The sequence below is a fragment of the Anabrus simplex genome, chromosome 9 (assembly GCF_040414725.1).
Source record: "Anabrus simplex isolate iqAnaSimp1 chromosome 9, ASM4041472v1, whole genome shotgun sequence".
In the NCBI taxonomy this organism is placed as follows: Eukaryota; Metazoa; Arthropoda; class Insecta; order Orthoptera; family Tettigoniidae; genus Anabrus; species Anabrus simplex.
The window spans coordinates 12,136,428-12,156,574 of record NC_090273.1 but is presented as its reverse complement, the minus strand read 5'-3'; the positions used below and the strand labels follow the sequence as shown (position 1 = coordinate 12,156,574).

At 41.0% G+C, this 20,147-nt stretch overlaps 1 protein-coding gene across 1 annotated transcript in view; it reads right to left on the bottom strand.

The window, feature by feature from the left end:
- The window catches only part of LOC136880949 (cingulin), a 139,684-nt gene that overhangs the window by 115,009 nt on the left and 4,528 nt on the right, over positions 1-20,147 (bottom strand). Inside the window, exon 3 of the mRNA XM_067153488.2 lies at positions 8,346-8,489. Within this exon, the coding sequence (XP_067009589.1) occupies positions 8,346-8,489 (144 nt within the window). The remainder of the gene's footprint in view (positions 1-8,345; positions 8,490-20,147) is intronic.

The window sequence follows — 20,147 nt, the reverse complement described above, 5'->3', positions numbered from 1 at the left end:
CAGTTAGCTATAGACTTCCGAAAGTAACATTTGTTAACATTTAGCTACAGCTTTCTCAGAAACCCTAAGAGCTAGAGCAATCAAACTCAGCATGCTTCTTTAATTACCTAAAAGCTACAACGAAGACCTAAAAAAAGTTCATTATCCCCTCTAAATATTTGAGGGGAAATTATATTCTTTTTAAGAGCCCGTTTTAATAATTTAAAATACTTTTGGAATACATCGGTAAGTCTTTTTGTACTTACTCATGTTATTAACCTTATCCGTAAAGTAATATTGTACCTCAAAATGTGATTTGTTGCTATCTGTATATCTGCTGATGAACTAAGGCGGTTGATGTTAAAAGGTTACCAAACTTTGTCGGTCTTGAAACAAATAGTTTCTTAGATATCAACTTACAAACGGAACCTTAAAACATGCAGTTTTCACGTGCAGGTCACCTTAATCCCAGCTTTCTTTCTCAACTCGTCATTTCATGGCTTGTCCGAGGTCTGCATATTTTGTAGAACACAACTGACTTCAGAATCTACTTACAGTTAAGAATGAGAACTGTTCCAAATCCTTGCTCAGAATGTCTGAGAAACTAAACTGCCAGGCTGGAAAACATTTTTTACGCTTTCCGAATAATGATATGTTAACACGAATTCCTGGAACATGTTCTTCAATTCGCTGATTGTTGTGGTGACTGCTGTTTCAAGAGCAAAACTACGAGATAATCAGCCTTTCTAAATAGTAATCGAAGGAGTTGTGACAAGGGACATCTAAATGATAACACAGGCCCGCAGGAGCTGACAACTGAGGTACTGTGCCGATACTAGTTTAACTGGCACACTCCGCTTTTTCGTTCCATCATCCTTCCTTTGTAATTTCTGTCCGACCTCTCCTGACCAATGATTATTCTATTCCGAAACTCTAATCTCAGCCAATCACCATGGCATTGTACCCGTAAAATGATCCGTCTTTCTAGCTCACACGGCGTAGTTAATTTCTCCTATTTTGTGCATTACTACAGATCTAGAAATATGCTTATTAATTTCGTATAGGTAAGACCACCGCGGTGTAGGGGTAGTAAGCCTCTCTTATCTAGAGACCCCGCGTTCGATTCTCGGCCAGGTCAGGAATTTTTACCGGGGTCTGAGAGCTGGTTTGGGGTTTCTTTTTTGATAGTTGCTTTACGCCGCACCGACACAGATAGGTCTTATGGCGGCGAAGATTTGGGGTTTCAGCCTATGTGAGAATAATTGAGGAGTTATTTGACGACGAGACAGTGGCCCCGGTGTCAAGAGGATTCATTCCGCTGACCATGCATCACCTTATAATCTGCAGGCCTTCGGGATGAACAGCAATCGCTTGGTACTCCACGGTCCATTAGGATCTGTAATGCAATGGGGTTTTTCTTTGGTTTGCTTTGGACTCCCTCCGAAAAGAAATTCTGAATACGGGCCTGGTGGTGCACTACTTGTGTGGAAAATGACATACTCTTGATGTTTTCTTTATTGTTATCACTGTGACCTTCAGTCAGCGTCTTTTAACTTCACGTGTAAATACACTTACACGATCATGTTTATGTTCTCCACACATTCAGGAAAACGAAATTCTGAATGTGCTATTAATAATCCTTCACATAAAAGAAGATACCATTACGTGTATATTTGAATAAGCGGGAGGCTATGTATAACCGGCTTTCGCCAGCCCGGTCATACGAAATCGCAAAAACTGATTGTGGCACCAAAATGAGGCATATTAGACAGAATGAGAAGTGATGTAGTTTGCCGTTGCTTTCCTCGCTGGAGCAGAAAGTGTTATTGCAGCACGACTGACTCTATGGGATACTAAGTTGCACTAGTTGTGCTCCTCGAACCACCCATAACGCAGCAGCTTACACATTATCACAGTCATGGATGAAAGCGGTGGAAGATACATGTTGTTCTAGCCTGTGCCAAGAGAAACAGATACAGAAGTACTGTATCCATCAACTGCTGTAACGTTATGTGGCAAATATCTGCTGGAAAAGTGACTTAGCCTTTAGCGATGCGTCGCGCCTTTCTCTTATCCGCAAGAATCGTTGCAGTCGTTCCCGACGAGCCAATCTTATTGTCGAGAGGAAGACGGAGCAGTTCATTGAATTTAATGTGAGCTATAAATTGGTGATTATTGAGCGCAGTGCCGTGAACGTTGTAAATGGGATGTTTCAGCAGGAGAGTAACAGGTGTCTGGCCGTCATAAATGACAGCATAAGGCTAGTCTCTTTCCTATATCAGACGTTTCATTAGGGACAAGTATATGTTATCCAGAACTAGCCACCACGTTGAATTCAGTTTTCGTCTGGATTATGTGGACTCACTTCGGTTTGCATGCGATACCTTGCTGCCCCACAGCCGTACCACTTCTCACGGTATAATGAAGCAAAACTGAGAGAAAATCGTATGCACCGATGGAATTTATTCCACGCCTTAGGAATGAACGCATGACTTCCGAATTATTCAGGCTTTAAGAAAGTATTCTATTTTTCGACACTCCAGTTTAAAAGTTACTTTCGAAGCAGCATCAGCTTGTTACTGAGAGTAGCTACAAGATTAGTACGAGTGTTGGACTAATTGTGACAAAGCTAGGAAAAGATATGTAGCCTCCTATCCGCCCAGTGGTAGGCGCGTCAACTTCTCACTTCCTTCTTCATGATTCGAGATGTATTTAATAATTCGTATCTCGCACTTTACTTAGAAATATCAACTGGAAAGAAAGTGTCAGAATGACATATATGACGAGATGATAATATAACGTAACTAGCAAGATACCCGTACTTTGCTATGACTTTAAACTGAACGTTCTCTTTCAGACTCTTTTTTGGAGATCCAACTGTATATAAGAGGGTACGTCCTCAGTTCGTACGTCAAACGATTTTGGAGGAATTAAGAGTTTTGGCTTCGGATGTAACCCTCATTTTAACCAATCTCGAATACTGTAAAATAATTTCCTATTTGGTCCTAGCATCTTAAGCATAAAGAATCAACCATCATGTTAAATTTCAACTTCGTACATCAAACGATTTCCGAGGACTGAACATTTCGTTTTAGGCGGCGGCGGCGGTCGTGGTCGTAGTGGTGGTGACTTTCGTTTAAATAGGAAGAACAACTTGGTAATCATGCTCTCTGAACAAATTACGTGGAAAATAATTTTAAAATAAATTAACTGGTAGCAGAACTATGAAAGAAGGCACATAAACAAACCATTCAACATTTACATAAACATATCATAGACATCTGGAATACTGAAGAAATGCATGAGGAATAGACTACAGCAACAATCCAGCCCCTACACAAAAAACGGTGCTAGATCGGATACCAATAATTATCGGGATATAGCTCTGCTTGATGTTACTTATACGATTTTATCTAAAATTATATATACAAGAATTCATGAACAACTTGACCAGGAACTGGGAGAATATCAGGGAGGATTTCAACCACCCGATCAAATCATCAGTCTTAAGTGGATCATGAAACACCATAAAGATCGGAACAAGAGATCACTTTTGTTGATTTCAAAAAGCTTATGACAGTATTCATCATGAGTCACTAACTGAAAGTCCTTAAAGAATTTGGTTTACCCCAAAACTCACCAATGTTAATGGAAGCACTCTTAAGAATCAAGGGCGCCCATACCCGGGAAAACGTAGGGCTGCCCCCCCACTCCCCCCTAGCTCTCAGAGAAAGGCAAAAATCTAGTCTAGTCAGGTCTTTTTCCTTTCAAGAAAATTCCAATCCTAGCCCTTTCCTATCCCATCGTGAAGACCTATCTGTGTCGGTGCCATCCAAAGCCAATTGTATTTTTTTCCCTTTTTTTAACAATTGGCACCACTCAACCTTGTCAAACGCTTCCTCTCGATCAACAAATGCACCGTAAGTGTCCTTGCCCTTTGTTAGGTTTTCTCCAGCACTAGCCTTAACGAGAGTATTGCATCCCTCGTGCCTCTTCCCTTCCTAAAACCAAATTGATTTTCTTCAGTGATTAGAGCCTCCGTCTTAAGATTATGGCTGTTACTACTTTAGAAGAATAGTTCGGTATTGTTTTCACGTTGTTTCGCTTGAGGCTTCTTCTTTTTAAATTTTTATATATGCAAGCTGCTTTACGTCGCACCGACACAGATAGGTATTATGGCGACGATGGGATAGGAAAGGGCTAGGAGTGGAAAGGAAGCGTGCGTGGCCTTAATTAAGGTACAGACCCAGCATTTGCCTGAAGTGAAAATGGGGAACCACGGAAACCCATCTTCAGGGCTGCCGACAGTGGGGCTAGAATCCACTATCTCCCAAATACTGGATACTGGCCGTAATTAAGCGACTGCAGCTATCGAGCTCGGGTTTTTTTTATTGGAACAATTAGACACTCCCTGAAGTCCACAGGAGTGTCCGCAGTTATTATATATCTGGTGTATGTGTATGTTTAGTCCTCAGCCCGAAGGCTGGTTGGATCCTCAACAGTTCCACCATCAGCTGTCATAGATGGCCTAGGCATCACTGAAGAGGTGTACTAGGGAAATGAGGCGTGAGGTAGTTTCCCGTTGCTTTCCTCACCGAGCCAGAAGTTGCTATTACAAATCAGTCTGCCAAGCCCACTGAAATGCATGCACCAACTGCCCCTACGAGCAATATTTTCACACCATTCATAGCAGGGACTTGCTGCAGAAGGAATGGCATTACTAGCATCACTCATACCTCAGTCACTTTCATTTTGTCAAAGCCAAAGATAAAGCTGAGATAGATCAATGAAAGTAACAAAATTGCACTAGCCCATACCAGAAGACACAGTGCACTGTAAACACTAGGTCCTGCCAGCAAAGGCATATATATCTGGTATACTAGTTCATATAATGCAACCATAGAGAGGCTTCCTTCGGCTTTGGTCAGTTAAGCTGAGATATTGTCAACGTCTGGAGCTGTCTTGGCTTTCATTCTGATCACTGCCAAATTAAATTCCTCCCTCAGAATTGCATCACCTTTATCTTCTTCATCTACCTCTTCAGGAGATTCCAGCATATTTGTTGGTACATTTCTTTCTACGTACAGCTCCTCCAGATAGTTCTTCCATAGTTCCCCTTTTTCATCCTGTTCGTATATGAGCGTTCCACCTTCAGGCTCAATAATTTCTCCCTTTGAGCCTTTTTTTTTTTTTTTTTCACCAAGGAAGGCCCTTATATCGGAATATGCAGTTTCAATCATTCCATACCGTACACTTTTACACTTTTTCTGCAAGAATACTTCTTTTGCCTGCTTACACTTCCTGTTTATTTAATTCCTTCCAGCCCTGCAACGCCTTCCATCTTTGTCTCTATTATCTTTCTTGAGATCTCTAAGTAGATTTATTAGATCAGCTGCTTCTTCTGTGATCCATTCTTTCCTAGCTGGTTGTTTCTCCTTCCTAAGTATTTCTTCCATTGATTTTTCAAAACTATTCTTCATCTTTTTCCAGTCTTCATTGCCACTATTTCCTGAACTCAGCTCATTTGTATATTTATCAGTCGCTTCACTAAAGGCTGTCTACTTTTACGTCCTTTCAGATTCCACTTAATGATTGACTTTTTCTCCAGTCTTTTAAATTTAAGCTCACACTCACTCATCATGTTAACGACGTCTGGGTTGGAGTAACTCCTACAATCTTTCACTTGATATTTGTACCTCTCAGTGAATCTGGCATCGGTTTTTGCCCCCTCCCCCCTATGACTTCTACATAAATCTCCCCTTTGGAGAATGTTGAAACCATGTATTTGTAGCAATTGGTTGTTATTATCACTCCAGAATCACAATTTTCTGGCCACCTCATTTCAACCACCGCAACTCAAGCATGTAGTCTCCTCTGTCATTCCTTTCGCGCAAAGAGTCCTGCTGCAGTACCGTCTCTCCCTTCATCTAACCCAGCATTTCAATCTTCCATGACAACGAGGTTTTCATTTGCCTTAATCCCTCCTATTAACTCATTAAGACGGTCGTATATTCCTTAGATGTAGGCATATACAATTGTAATTATTATTACAGTGGGCTATCAACTGGTTATGTAGCAAGTTCCTACTGTGCTGCACATATTATGCTGTAACTTTTCCGCCTAGTTGTTTGTTTAGCACGATCCCACCTCCCCCAGTGTACGGTACCAGTGTGAATCACTCCACAAATCACCATTATCGGGCCATCTAATTTCAGCCACCTCCATCGCGTCATCACGTCAATTTGCATCCTTCTGTATCCATTTTTTGGTTATCTAGTTTGCCACATTGTAGCAAAGTACGAATATTCCATGTTCCTACGCGTCTACAGCTGTTAAGTTTCATGTTGTTTGAAGAAAATATTAGAGCTGTCGCCAGCTGGAGATTCGATCATGGGACTATTCCAGGAACATTCTATAAAGGGCTATTCATCATAAAGTTGAACTAGTTGTTCTTAGAAAATCCAGAGGATCCTTACTATGGTGATTTCCTTTTTTGTCTTCCCAATCTACTACGGTGATTTCTTTTTGTTATCCCAATCTACGCCATTGTCCATGGAACTGGTTCATCCACCTTTAGGGGCGATTTCTCATCCCAGGGCATGCCCTGGTCCTCTGCCTGCTCAAGTACCCTCCTAAGACGCTCTTGACTCTTGGGAGAGGAGGGCCACTTATACTGATGGTCACTCGGCCGGACATAATTTAACGCCATACCCAGGACAAACTATGAAAAATAATATTCATCTGCGTGAACATCTACTGGGCATTTTTACAGTGAAAACCAGTACTCTCAAATATTGAAATGTTATTAAATTACTAAATTATGAACTGAAACGAGAGGCAATAAGATCGATCAAATGACTGATGGATATAACACCCAAAGTGAGATGTCGAGGAGAAATTTTTCACCCTACTGAAATCAGGGCTGGAGTCAGGCAGGCGGATGGGCTCTTTCGTCTTCTCTTCAACTCTATGTTTGAGAAAATCATACGCGAACAGCACAAAGGACTGAGTAAAGAATGTATTGGAACTGGGGTTACTGAACGAGTTGGCCGTGCGGTTAGGGTCGCGTAGCTGTGAGCTTGCATTCGGGAGATGGTGGGTTCGAATCCTACCGTCGGCAGCCCTGAAGATGGTTTTCCGTGGTTTTCCACTGTCATACCAGGCATAAGCTGTGGCTGTGCCTTAATAAAAGCCAAGGCCGCTTCCTTCCCAATCCTTTCCCATCCTTGCGCCGTCGAAGACGTTATGACGTTAAACCACTAGAAAAAAGAAAGAGAGGAAACGACTTTAGAATGGGCTGTAAGAGTGAGAACGTGCCAATCGACTGTCTAGCATTGGCAGATGAATTTGTTATACTTTACAAGTCCATTAATATACAGCTGCAAATCAAATCAACCTGCTCCTCAAAACACAAGCGACAAGGGCCAGTCTCCAGATCTCCTTTGAGAAAACAGAGTTCATAACGAACATCAAGCGTGTGCGTTAGAGCACGGGAGAACAGAACATAACACATAAGATGTCCGGCTCCATGGCTCCTTGCTGGCCTTTGGTCACAGGGGTCCCGGGTTAATTTCGCTGGCACGGGGGCTGGGTGTATGTGTCGTCTTCATCATCATTTCATCCTCATTAAACGTGCAGGTCCCCTACGGGTGTCAAATCAAAAGACCTGCATCTGGCGAGCCGAACTTGTCCTCGGACACTCCCGGCACTAAAAGCCATACGCTATTTCAACACATACGATGGAAATGGCGTACCAACCAACCAAAGACGATTAGCGCCCTTTAGTCAAGCTCGACCAGAGGCCCTGCATGCAGCTAATGCCTCGCGATCAGTACGGAGAGTTTGGCGGAGAAACTTGATGGGAAGATGCTGAGGAAGCTCTTGGACCCAGTCAATGAAAATTGCGAGTACAGAAAAAGGCCCAACCATGAACTATAATCGCACGTAGAAAAGATTATAGACACTTTTCGAAAAAAGGAAGATAAGTTCAGAAAGACTGTCGAGTCGGATCTTTTTGCCTGCTTTTCAGATAAGAAGACCAAAGGAGCCGGGTTGCCCGAGCTGCAAAGGGACATAAGAAGGCGGGATCACACGCGCCGGCATCCTGAAACGTGAACTTGGTTGCCTGAATCGTCGTCTTTAGTCGGCCTATACGAAATGAATAATAATAATAATAATAATAATAATAATAATAATAATAATAATAATAATAATAATAATAATAATAATAATAATAATAATAATAATAATAATAATAATATGCAACGGCATAACGAAAGTTAAATTCAATTTGTGTACTTTTGCTTAACAGCCCACAACTAGGGTATTTTCCTGTTTAAAGTTGACGCAAGAAAATTAGTACTTACCGCCTTGGCAGCATCCCGCTCGCGGAAACTCTCTTCCATTTGCGCCACCATCTTCTGAACTTCTTCGGCTGCTCGGGTCACACGTGTTTTCTCTGACTCCAATAACCTCTTTAGCACAATTGTCTGGATATTGAGATTGTCCACCTACGAATCACAAACGAACGCAGTACAGTGCAGTTCAAAGCTCTGAACAAATACTACAGGCTACTACGAATTACTCACCTGGCCGTGAAGTGTTATTACATTTTGGTTTTTCACTTATTTGAACAGAGTAAGCTTTTCTGAATCCAAAAACATACAGTATAATATGTGTATATTTCTGTAACAAAAATGCCTGTAACCAGATAACCAGGTCCCCTGCAAGTGGATCGCTGATCAAGTGAGTAGCGCGCACCTGAACAAAAATTATGTTGTTACTTAAAAGTAGTGTTTTGGTATACCAAGTTTCAGCTCCAAGATCGCCCAATTTAACCTCATGGACTTCTTACGGGGCTATTTGCGCGATAAATTATGGCGAACAGGAACGATCATACGTGCAAACTTCGTGCAGCAACACCAGCTGTCACAGAGAACATAATGAGAAGAATAGCATTGTGTGCGGAACAGGCAGAGGCTATTTTACATTAATTGTGATGAAACATATCTCATAAACTGAAAATTTACAGTCATGAAAGTTGGTATTTTGAATCTCCTTTAAAAATAAAGAAACACGTATTTTTTTGTTTTCGGAAAATCCATTTAACGGGATTTTAAAAGCGGGTGAATTTTTAAAATGAGTACCGGTATATCTACAGTCATCATAATCATATCACATCCCACGTCGTTCCATCTATATGATCCCCCCCCCCCAATGGCACTACAGTCCTTGAAGGGCCTTGGCCTACCAAGCGACCGCTGCTGAGCCCGAAGATTACGAGGTGTCGTGTGGTCAGCACGACGAATCCTCTCGGCTGTTATTCTTGGCTTTCTAGACCGGGGCCGCTATTTCACCGTCAGATAGCTCCTCAATTCTAATCACGTAGGCCGAGTGGACCTCGAACCAGCCCTCAGGTCCAGGTAAAAATCCCTGACCTGGCCGGGAATCAAACCCGGGGCCTCCGGGTAAGAGACAGGCACGCTACCCCTACACCACGGGGCAGGCCCATCTATATGATGGGTCGGCGAATGAAGCCCCTCCACCAGCTTCTGTCTTTGTACTTTTCTCCTTCTTCAATGCTGTCCCACTCCCCTCATCGTTGCTGAATGTCGTTTTTCATCATGACTGTATATTGCATTCTTGGCCGCCCTCTTGGTCTTGAATATTTTAACTTCAGACCATACATTTTTCTGGGTATGCGATCAGGATCCATCCTGAACATACCATTTGAGTCTACGCAGAGTTATGTTATCCTGCACTCTGCCAACCTGAGCCATGCCCCTGATGTTCTCATCACGAATGTTATCTCGTCTTGTTTTCCCAACCATCGCTCGGACGAATCTCATTTCAGCTGCCTGAATCCTTGCGTCGTCCTTTTTCCTCATGGTCCAGGTCTCACTCCCATGTGTCAAAATTGGCATGCAATAAGTCAGATAAAATGCTCGCTTGCATTTCAATGGTACTTTTGGGTTCCATATTAGGTCTCGGACAACTCTATAGAATGTTCCTCCAGCTTGAATCCTGCTGGTAAGTTCCTCTTCAATGGAGCCTGTTGCTGATATCATGCTTCCTAGATATTTGAATTTGTTGGATATCTTGAGTTGTTTACCCTCTATTTCAATGTGACCTTCAGGTTGACCATTTCTCTGCATAACCAACACTTCACTTCTTTCCTGATTGAATCTTAGGCCGTACCCTTTAGCTGTTACTGTCCATGCATTGATCTGATCCTGGCCTGTAGTTATTCTAAAGGGTTCCGTCATTCCTGATGGTGTTTTGACGCGACTACTGATGTCTTCATATAAATTCTCAATTCGCTTTATCATGTCATTATTGATTCCACTGTCTCTCAGCACTTCCCAGACTTTGTCCCTGCTTACAGCATCAAAGGGCTTCTTGATATCCAGAAAAGCCAGCCAAAGGACCTTATTATGTTCATAATACTTCTCCATTAGCTGATGCAGTCCAAATATTAGATCAACTGTTGATCTGCCTTTCCGGAATCCCTATTGTTCCTCTGATAACCTTAATTCTATCAATGGTCTTATTCTTCTTTCTAAGCTCCTTTCATACAGCTTTCCCACTTGGGAAGTTAATGCAATTCCTCTGTAATTGAAACATTTATTCCTGTCACCTTTCTTAAAGAGTGGAGTGATGATACCTTTTCTCCAATCTGCTTTTATCTGCCCAACCTTCCATATCTTGTGAAAAATTCTATACATCCAATGCTTTCCTGCATCACCCACAGACCTGATCATTTCACCACACACTTCATCATTGCCTGGAGGTTTTCCAGTTTTGATGTACTTCCATGCGTATTCTATTTATCATTCCATGTCAGATGTGTTAACGTGGCTTCCATCCTTCCATCATTAACTAATCTATCTACAGTATACGTCAAAAACTTAACATGTTACAGACATGAAACTTGGTATTTGGAAAGTCCTTTAAAAATACAGGAACACGAATATTTATGTTTTCGGAAAAGGCACTTAACGGAGTTGAAAATGAAAAAGTAGTTGAATATTTTTATGAGGATGCTTATATGTCTAAAACTGAAGATGTTACAGACGTGAAAATTGGTATTTGGAATCTCCTTTAAAAATAAACAGGTATTTTTTGTTTTCGGAAAACCCACTTAGGTGGTGGTGGGGGTAGGGGAAGGACTGATAAAGGGGTTGAATTATTTTTATGGAGATACTTATATCTAAAAAATTGAAAACGTTACAGACGTGGAAACAGGTACCTGGAATCTCCTTTAAAAATAAAGAATCATACTTTTATTTTCGACTTGAGACAAGACTGTTTTCTCACATGTACAGTTCTATGTCGCACGGCCATCTTAGTCCCAAAAAGCAATACCACAAACGTGGTTTACAAAGAGTTTCTGGGGTAAATGAAACTCAATTTTCCGGTGAATTTTCCTACTTCAGGGATTTTCAGATAATGTCTTAGTACAGTAACGAAGGACGATTACTTTAATCAAATTACGAAATCCACGCGAGCGAAGCCGCGGGTAACTGCTAGTACAGTACTGTATGTTGCGACTTATCTTTCATCTTCATTTCCGTACGAAAGAGCCTGCAAAGTGCGGCAAGCCAAGGTACTACAGTATATATCTGGAGCAACTGATACTCTTGCATTTGTGTACCTCTCCAATTATGCCCTGCCGTAAGAGGAGACTGAAAGGGGCTCCAGGGGCTCTGAATTTGGGAGCGTAGGTTGGTGACCACGGGACCCTTAGCTGAGTCCTGGCATTGCTTTCTTTTACTTGTGATTGTGTCCTCATTTTCATCTATCCTATCCGACCTTCCCTGGCCAACTCTTGTTCTTTACCGACCCCAACGGTATTAGATTTGCGAATCCTAGCCAGTCATTCATTTTCACACCCTTCGTGGCCCTTGTCTTTCTTTGACCGATATCTTCATTTTTCCAAGTGTCGGATCCCTTCTCTTATTTTCTCTCAGATTAGTGTTATATAGAGGATGGTTCGCCTAGTTGTGTAATCACCTTCAGCATCACCTCCTCTCCATTTCACCGGGTGAGTTGGCCGTGCGGTTAGGGCCGCGCAGCTGTGAGCTTGCATCCGGAAGATAGTGGATTCGAACCCCATTGTCGGCAGCCCTGAAGATGGTTTTCCGTGGTTTCCCATTTTCACACTAGAAAAATGCTGGGGCTGTATCCTAATTAAGGCCACGGCCTCTTCCTTTCCATTCATAGCCCTTTCCTATCCCGTCATCGCCATAAGACTTATCTGTGTCGGTGCGACGTAAAGCCAATTGTAAAAAATAAAAAACCTCTCCATTTCATTCCTGATATCTTAAGATTTCGGTGACCCAGCAAGTGGCTCCGCGGTTTGATTCGCGTAGTCATCAGATTGCTTTCGGAAGATAGTGGGTTCGAACCCCACAGTCGGCAGCCCTGAAGATGGTTGTCCGTGGTTTTCCATTTTCACACCAGGCACATGCTGGGGCTGTACCTTAAAGCCACGGTCGTTTCCTTCATAGTCCTAGCCATCTGCTATTACATCGTCGCCATAAGATCTATCTGTGTCGGTGCAAAATTGTAAAAGATTGTCTGTAGTTACTGAGTTCTATCTGCCCGCAGTCTGGTTGGATCCTCAAATAGCACCACCGAAGGTTATGTGATTGCAAGAAAACTAATAGCGGCACTATAATGAGATGTACAAATTACTACCGGCAGTGTAATGAGATGTACAAATTACTACAGGCAGTGTAATGAGATGTACAAATTACTACCGGCACCGTAATGAGAACTGCAAATTACTATCGGTACTGTAATGAAATGTACAAATTACTATCTGCAGTGTAATGAGATGTACAAATTACTACAGGCAGTGTAATGAGATGTACAAATTACTATCGGCACCGTAATGAGATGTACAAATTACTATCGGCACCGTAATGAGATGTACAAATTACTATCGGCAATGTAATGAGATCTACAAATTACTACCGGCACCGTAATGGGATGTACAAATTACTACCGGCACCGTAATGGGATGTACAAATTACTATCGGCACCGTGATGAGATGTACAAATTACTACCGGCACTGCAATGAGATGTACAAATTACTATCGGCACTGTACTGAGATGTACAAATTACTATCGGCACTGTAATGGGATGTACAAATTACTATCGGCACCGTAATGAGATGTACAAATTACTATCGGCACCGTAATGAGATGTACAAATTACTATCGACACCATAATAGGATGTACAAATTACTATCGGCACCGTAATGGGATGTACAAATTACTATCGGCACCGTAATGAGATGTACAAATTACTACCGGCACTGCAATGAGATGTACAAATTACTATCGGCACTGTACTGAGATGTACAAATTACTATCGGCACTGCAATGAGATGTACAAATTACTATCGGCACCGTAATGGGATGTACAAATTACTATCGGCACCGTAATGGGATGTACAAATTACTATCGGCACCGTAATGGGATGTACAAATTACTATCGGCACCGTAATGGGATGTACAAATTACTATCGGCACCGTAATGAGATGTACAAATTACTATCGGCACCGTAATGGGATGTACAAATTACTATCGGCACTGCAATGAGATGTACAAATTACTATCGGCACTGTAATGGGATGTACAAATTACTATCGGCACTGCAATGAGATGTACAAATTACTATCGGCACCGTGATGAGATGTACAAATTACTACCGGCACTGCAATGAGATGTACAAATTACTATCGGCACCGTAATGAGATGTACAAATTACTATCGGCACTGTAATGGGATGTACAAATTACTATCGGCACTGCAATGAGATGTACAAATTACTATCGGCACCGTAATGGGATGTACAAATTACTATCGGCACCGTAATGAGATGTACAAATTACTATCGGCACCGTAATGGGATGTACAAATTACTATCGGCACTGCAATGAGATGTACAAATTACTATCGGCACCGTAATGGGATGTACAAATTACTATCGGCACCGTAATGGGATGTACAAATTACTATCGGCACCGTAATGAGATGTACAAATTACTATCGGCACTGTAATGGGATGTACAAATTACTACCGGCACTGCAATGAGATGTACAAATTACTATCGGCACTGTACTGAGATGTACAAATTACTATCGGCACTGTAATGGGATGTACAAATTACTATCGGCACCGTAATGAGATGTACAAATTACTATCGGCACTGTAATGAAATGTAGAAATTACTATAAGCAGTGAGGTTGTTTGCTGTTACTTTTCTCTCTGAGTTAGAATGTACTATAGCAGCACAATGGAAGCCTCCTTTTACGACATCCTGGAGCACCTAGTCATGCTCCAATGACGCCCTATATACCTCAGCAGCTTCCAGGCCGTCACAGCCATAAAATAATGAAAATGGAATTTGAGGGAAAGTTACATTTTTCCCTGGTCTATGACAAAAGACAGATGTAAATACCACTGCATCTATCAAGAATTCTAGAAACACCAATAGCAGCTCAAACGGTAGAGCTCAAGTTGGCGGGTTCGGTCCCAAGCCACTACGGTGCTATTTCAAGGTGTTCAAATACGCCAGTCTCGTGAAGGAGGGATTTACTGGCATGTAAAAGAATTTCTACGAGGACAAAATGCCGACACCTCAGCGTCCCCTAAAACCCATTTCAATAAGGATCTCCTTTAGGCTTAGTTGGCTGCGCGGTTTGGATCCCGTAGCTATAGGTCTACTCTTGCATACGGGAGATGGTGCGTTCGGATCTCACAGTCGGCATATCTGCATAAGTTTTCCATATTTTCCTGTCTTCACATGGGGCAAATGTTGGGAATGAGCCTTAATTAAGGCAATGGCCAGTACCTTCCCAATCCGTGTTCCTTTCCACCGCTGCGTCGTCGACAATCTTTGTGCAACAGTAGTACAGTGAGTTTCTCTCATCAGTTGGCCGGCAGGCGCGCCCAGCTTAATCTGCGGCCCGTTGACTCATCCCTTCCCGTTACACAGCGCAGCGACAGCACGCAGTTCAGGTCCGTGCTTAGAACGTGTATTAAGTGTTGATCTGTTGCTCCAACTGTTCTCGAGTTATCAAGTGTTACTTCGGGGTATAATTATCATAATGCCTCCACATTTGTACACGATAGGGGGAATGGTATTTATGTACGATGATTACGAGAAAACACAGTCTTGCAGGGAAGTTGTTAGGCTATTTGTAACAAAATTTCTAGGTGTACGCCATCCACATAGAAAGACCGTGCGGAAACTCGTAAACAAATTGAGAGGAACTGGTTCTTTACTAGATAAGAAGCGAAGAGTTAAAAATGTGTACTTAACGAGGAGAAAGTGAATGTAATCGCAGAAATATTAGAACATACGCCTACAAAATCCCTAAGACGACTTGGACATGGAGTCAGGGGTTTGAAGAGCTCAGCGTTGCGGGCTACGAAAATGTTAACATTGAAACCAAATTTGTGAATGCAGGAGGAGAACATTTCAAACATCTCCTGTCATAAGGTACGAGCTTATTTTCTTAATTCTTATTTTCTTCATTTTAATTGTTATCTCATGTCATGCACGGATAAAGTGAGCCAAGTGCTGTCCTTGTTGCTATGCTGCGGAGCGGGGAGTGATGAGTCAACGGGAGGCAGATAAGCTGGGCGCGCCTGCCGGCCAACCGATGAGAGAAACTCACTGTAGCACTTCATTTACGGAACCTTAGATAGAAAGAGCTTTTGTGACTATCACATTCAACTGAATAAAATTGACAAATAACAGTTTTTTTTGCAGTCGGAGGTTGAAACTTCAGCCAATAACATCAATTCTAAAGTGAATTTCAAAACCCTATATCTACTTGTTGTTCGATGAAGTGTCTACAATAAATATATGATGAAAAAGTGGGGATATTGTGAAAGTGCTGCGTGTGAGTGTGGTGCCGAAAAGCAGACATCGCTTCATGTTGTTGAGAGCTGTCCACTGTCAGCATTTAAGGACGGTTTACGGGCACTTCATGAATTGACACCAAGTGCAGTGGACTGGTTGTCGAAGCTGGACATTCTAGTTTAATTACTTCTATATTTTAATTTATATGTTCATTGTATATTTTTACACATTATGCTTGTAAATGTCATACGATAATAATAATAATAATGGTACACCTCTACGCCGCACATTTGAATTTTCCGCCTTAAAGTACTCCTCTACAGGAGAAACTCTGAACTTTAACAACTGTATCAACTCATACGTTTTCTCAGAAGATGTCACTACCGCAAATTTTGTGATTACGAAGTTGTCAGTACTGTGTGGAGTTCAACTTGTTTTGTTTTCCATTGATCAAGAAGTGTGGACATTCTCTGATAGATGTCTCTACAAAAAACTATGACCATGCACCCTGGTGCGAAGTGGAAGAACTTTATTTGAAGAAATTTTGTATTCATAAGTTTGTTCTTTACTAAATTTCGTTCTTTCATTTGTGGATTGGCAATATAAATCTTTTCTTTCCGCCAATTTTGAACTTAGCCAATCCAGAATTTCTGTAATTAATTTTTGACCAATCGTGTCTTTCTTCTTCGATTTTGATGTGTAACTGTAAGCTACCCAATAAACGCCTGTGGGTGTGTCATAATTATTCATGAAAGGTCTCGAATCTTCCCCGAGAGTATAAAAACTGCTGATTTTCTTGTCTCTCCGCCACTCGAACAACATCTAGCATAGTGTATGGAAGCAGGAGGCGGGAAGCGCCTCTTTCATCTAGCAGAAGCTCTTCAACAAGGTAATGGCCACTTAACATGTTTTATTTCTTGCTAGCTCAGCAGTTTAATCCGCGGGGAAGGTCCGAAACCTTTATTATGTAACCTATCTTTAAACATGTAATTTGCCGTCACTTTTGTAAACTTCACATATCTTTAACTGTAAATCGGGGATAGAGAGTGCTTTACCCTCTCGAGCTCCCCTTTATTTTGGATTTGAGGTGACTACGTTTTCGTAACCGTTTTTCTACTCTTCCTTAATGTGTTAAATTTATTCTGTATACGAGTCGCCTCCATAGTTTGGGAATAGTCCCTGTTTCATCGGCCTAGTGCCTCTTAGGTTTTAAGAAGTTTCATGTAGGAGTGCAGATTCACGCCTCCATTCAGTTTTGCATTTTTGGCCATTAACTTAACCTATTATTTTTCTACTAAGGCCCGTTAGGTTGGGTACAAGATACCCCTGTTTCTTTGTAAGTGTGCCTTGAGGGCAGTTAATAGTAAAGTCCGTTGTGGCCTTTGATAGGCTCAGAACATTGACAGCGGGTCAGCTCTTTTATATGTGGTAAAAGTGCCTCAGAGAGGCTTGATATTCAAAGGTTCGAGCAAGCGCTCCATGTTATTAGGGGTTTTCTGCCCTTTGGTAAATAGGTGGTTTTGAGCTGAGAGCTCAGAAATTGTAAAAATTGGGGCTTGAAGGCCGGATTGTTAAATTATCTTTAAATCTTGGCTTTCCTGGTCTTGTTCCTGATTTGACTTGTTGTTATTTGTTAAAATCTAAAGTTTTATGTGAATATTGTTAAGTTTTGCTATTTTTGAAAATATAACATTTGACGCAATTTTAATCAATATCTCAGCTTTGTAGTTAGACTCATTCCAGCCCGCACCTTCTTTCACCTCTGCATTCCACGGGTATCCCCGTAATAATAATAATAATAATAATAATAATAAATTTAAAATCTAACCAACTGGATGAATTGAAAACTCTTGGAAATGTCACAAAAATGGATCAGATTTTTCAGTTTTCTCAAAGACTGTGATGTTAGTACTTCAGATCTCCTCAAAATTAAGGAATACATATTGTGATAGCCTGAAACATATGCATGTGTAGAAAGTTTCTACTCATTGATGAGCAGAAAGAGGCAGATGAAAATTGTGCTTAACTCTGACTATGGCTTAGTGACTTATGAACTAATAAAAAATGTTGAGAAGTTATACGAAAAGTTGCTTCCTCAGTTGCTTGGTGGAGCCCATAGCGGGACCAACTCAACCAGCGCTTGAGTAAATTTTTAAGGGAAGGTTGTGTTTTACTAAAATGTCATATTTGACCTCGATTTTGTTTTCAGAAATATGGTAGACCTAGGCATTACAAGTTACAAACCTCATTATAAACCGTATTGGAGATCAGAATATCAAAGTTCACAAACAAATGAATTATACCACCTTTCCAATATATCACAATCCTTATATTTAGGATACGAACATTATACAGATGTTAAAAAAGTGGTACATGTTTCGCTTAAACATAATAAGCATCATCAGCCAGAAAAACATAACTGCAAAGTTAGGTCAGGGCCCTTAACCTGGTTTCATAAAGTAGAATTGTTCGCTAAGGTCCAATAGTTCACATTAGTAAAATCTGAGTCAACCATAAAAACTAGTCAATAAATTGCACTAAGTTAAATTATTATAAGTGAATGATTAGAATTGTTTATGCCATATAAAAGGAGAATAATATGAAATATGACGTCAAAATTATAATTTGATCATGTGTGAAGTAATCAAAGTCATTACAATCTTAATAATATAACTGGTTCATAGCTGTGTTCTTCAATCCTTCTAAGACACATCAGATTAAATGAAGTATAGATAAATAAAATCACAACTCTTAAAACTAAATCCTTTGTAATATTCCTCACAGAAGTTACCCACAGACCAAAAGACGAGACTAGGAAATGGTCTGAGGAACGCAAGATTGAATTTAGCCGGAAAATGAAGGACTACTGGGCCATCAGGAAAGCTTGAGGTACTAACAAGAAAACAGCTGCCAAACCAACCGCTAAGAACACCAATTGTGACAAACAACGACGATGACATTAAGAAACAGCTAAAACACAAGCACCGTGGTCCATAGATGGCCCTAACGAAATAATAAAAAAATCACCGGTTAAAATCTCATTCCAAATTGTCGAAAAACGAGATTGAGGTAAAAGGAATTCACAGAATAGTTGTTTGTAAACTTTGATAGACCTAGGCATACCAAGAAGCTGTAGAGATGAGAATGTTTCCCACTCACGTGTTTTGACTTTTGATATACAGACACGAGATACACCGTTCAAGAGCCAGCTGATACGTAGCCTCAATCTTGAAACGAATCACATAGTACTGTGCTTTCCGGTTATCTCATTGTCAGACTGAGAAATAACACTGCCAGGATGCTCCACGATAATATTGGCGGGAAGGAAGTTTCGGTCATGCCGGTGGAGCGACAGTCAACACATGGAAATCGAGACGTTTTAGATAGTTGGTGGTGAAATTATAAAAATATAGAATGGACTGTCTACAATAACGTTTTAGATGGGGCTCCAACAGGTCCAGATCTTCCGAAAGTTCCTCAGCATTTATTGAATTTTCACTTTATTTACAAACTTCACGTTGTAAACTGAAGTCATTAGCTGATTCTCATTCACTAGGTTTGTCCTTTGTCCGTTTAATTGGATAGCGTATAACAAAATGTAATTTACATTTTAAAAAATTGAAAATATATTTTGAACTCACCTCTTTGTGTCCATACACCACACCCAATACACTACCAACCACCACATAAACAAGCAATATAAGCATAAGGCTGGCTTCAGAAAGCACGTCCGGCCATAAAATAGGGTCAAGTCCACATGTGCTACGCCACCAGAGTGTGGGAAAAAGCAGTAGAAGCAGAAGAAATTTGAACTTCTATTGGCAGCTCACATGGAGCTAGGTATTTATACTGAATATACTGGGTCGCACATGTTGATTTGGCGACTTTAATGCTCAGGTTTAATGGCCGATTGCCCTTCCTGACGCCAACTCTACATGGAGGTATGTATTCACTACTGCGTGTTTCTGTGGTTGGTAGTGTGCCATGTCGTGTGTATATGAAGGAGAGTATATTGTCACAGCACAAAAATTCAGTCCCCGAGTCAGAGAAATTAAGCAGACGCATGTAAAATCCCCGATACAGCCGGGTATCGAACCTCTCTACCGAAGGCCTCAACGCTCACCATTCAACAAATAATAATAATAATAATAATAATAATAATAATAATAATAATAATAATAATAATAATAATAATAATCGCAAAGAGTAAAGAAGAGCATTCGTCGTTTTGGAACTGCATTTATATCAAGAAGTTAATATAAAGAACCAGCTAATCGATACTG